Raw genomic sequence first — 1,871 nt, 5'->3', positions numbered from 1 at the left:
TGTGTTTAAAATTTTTATTACCGGTATTCTTGAACAGATGAACAATTTTGTATGAACAACATTTCATCCAGAAATTCTCACTTCAATCCATACTGGATCAAAATTCTGCCCATGGCAGGGAAGATCATAATTCACTGGGATACTAATGGTGTGATTGATAAAAATGTCACTTCATCATAATTGCACCTGTGAAGTGCATTACTTTACTTTCAACATAATAATTTTAATCTTATGGGCAATTAAAGAGGCAGTATTAGGATGTCTTTGGAAAATATGCAGCTATTTTATTGTACAAAAACTAGGATACAAAATAATAAATCAAATCAATTTGAAATTAGCCTACAGTTTCAAGCCTCAGAAAAATGATACCTTAGCAAATTACACATTTTACTTGAAAATCATACTTAGTATCAGGCTAGCTGGTTATGTCTTAAGTTATTTCTTTGCCTCGAATCATGTGATATTTACGAGTCAAAGAAAAATTTTACTACCCCAAGCGACTTGGTAACAAATGGCACACACCAGAAAAAACAATATGTCATTAAATATTTTATTTTTATGTACAACAGAATTAAATGACACAAAACAGCTCTATGGCTCCATATATACGCTACTTTAAAAATCCGTATGGTTCATACACTCCTCCTTCATTTCCCTTTTCTGCTTCTCTAAGTAATGCATTCTTCAGTGTTTTGTTAAGATTGTAGCCTATGTCTCTGCCTTCAATTAGAGCATCCCGAAAAGTTTGGGGGCTCAGGCTTCCTTCTCCAGTCTTGAAAACTGAGGTAACTAACCCGGATTCAGTTACTGCTATGACCACACTTGCAACACTACACGCTTCTTCTTCGGCTGTCGGATCAACTACGCAGTTATCGCCAATTTTACACAGTGTAATTAGAACAGGAGTATTTGAAACATCCAAATGAGTACAGTCGTTATAATTCTGCGATAACACAAGCATTTCCTCGTCACCATCCTTTCCTTCATTTTCGACTTTTGGCACTCTGGTATTGTGCAAGGCTGCTTTAACTGCCAATGAGACTGCATCAAAAAGGTTACCTCCACATTCTAAGATAAGAATGTCAACATATAGCTTCCAGCAATGAACACCAGGTGTAATTATCAAAGGCGATAGGTTGAAAACTTGTGAGGACATGTACGCTCTTGCCAAACTTGCACTAATTTCTGTGGCTAGGTCTTCACCTCCTCTGCCTTCGAATGCTGGCGTCGCATTTGCAGAGCAGTCAACGAAAAACTCTATCTTTCCTTCGTTTGGTCTTTCGGGGAAAGGAGTGTCAATTTCTGTTTTTACGCCCACTAAAATATCGGTGTTTGCTAAGCGCAAGCGAGCCGAACCATTTGCATGAATTACCACTTCTGTTTCTAATTCGATGGGTCTGTAAGTTCGTCTGTTCCTCCCGTCCGTTCTAAAATCCTCGTCAACACCGTGCAAAATGTAAGTCTTTTCTGCTGTACTCAGGAGTACTTCCGCCATATGGATGAGGCTTTGAACAGCAGCAGATGGTGAAATCTTTTTGCAAAACCTAAATAACACGATTACACACCAATCACTACACGAACATGCACCACAAGTTTAAATACTTCCCCGCGAACATTACACACAAACAAAACATATACACGTATAATCAAAGATGTTACCGCTGCTAGGAGCGTTGAGTGCAGAGATGAATGTTTTGTGTGGATATTCCATGGAGGTAAGACGCCGTGGCGTCACAGCTGCGAAGCCATGTGAAGCCGAGGGTAGCATTCTCAATCCGACCAAAACAATGCTGCTGTAAGCTTGTGTACATAGGCTTGTCGCTCGCTTTTGGAAGGATTTTGTGCTATTATGGTGACTTGTGTGATGTTCG

General features: G+C 39.3%; 1 protein-coding gene across 1 annotated transcript; it reads right to left on the bottom strand.

Annotated features, from left to right (window-relative positions):
* LOC126176698 (exosome complex component RRP42) lies at positions 1–1,670 on the bottom strand. The gene has a single exon (XM_049923860.1). It carries the CDS (start codon positions 1,493–1,495, stop codon positions 611–613), a length of 885 nt encoding a protein of 294 aa, XP_049779817.1. The 5' UTR covers positions 1,496–1,670; the 3' UTR covers positions 1–610.
* Positions 1,671–1,871: the final 201 nt, after the last annotated feature.

Source organism: Schistocerca cancellata, chromosome 3 (assembly GCF_023864275.1).
Source record: "Schistocerca cancellata isolate TAMUIC-IGC-003103 chromosome 3, iqSchCanc2.1, whole genome shotgun sequence".
Lineage (NCBI taxonomy): Eukaryota > Metazoa > Arthropoda > Insecta > Orthoptera > Acrididae > Schistocerca > Schistocerca cancellata.
This window is presented reverse-complemented; position numbering and strand designations above follow the sequence as displayed.

What these genes read in the sequence shown, in the direction of transcription:
- LOC126176698 (XM_049923860.1), bottom strand. Translation starts at nt 1,495, where the DNA reads ATGGCGGAAGTACTCCTGAGTACAGCAGAAAAGACTTACATTTTGCAC.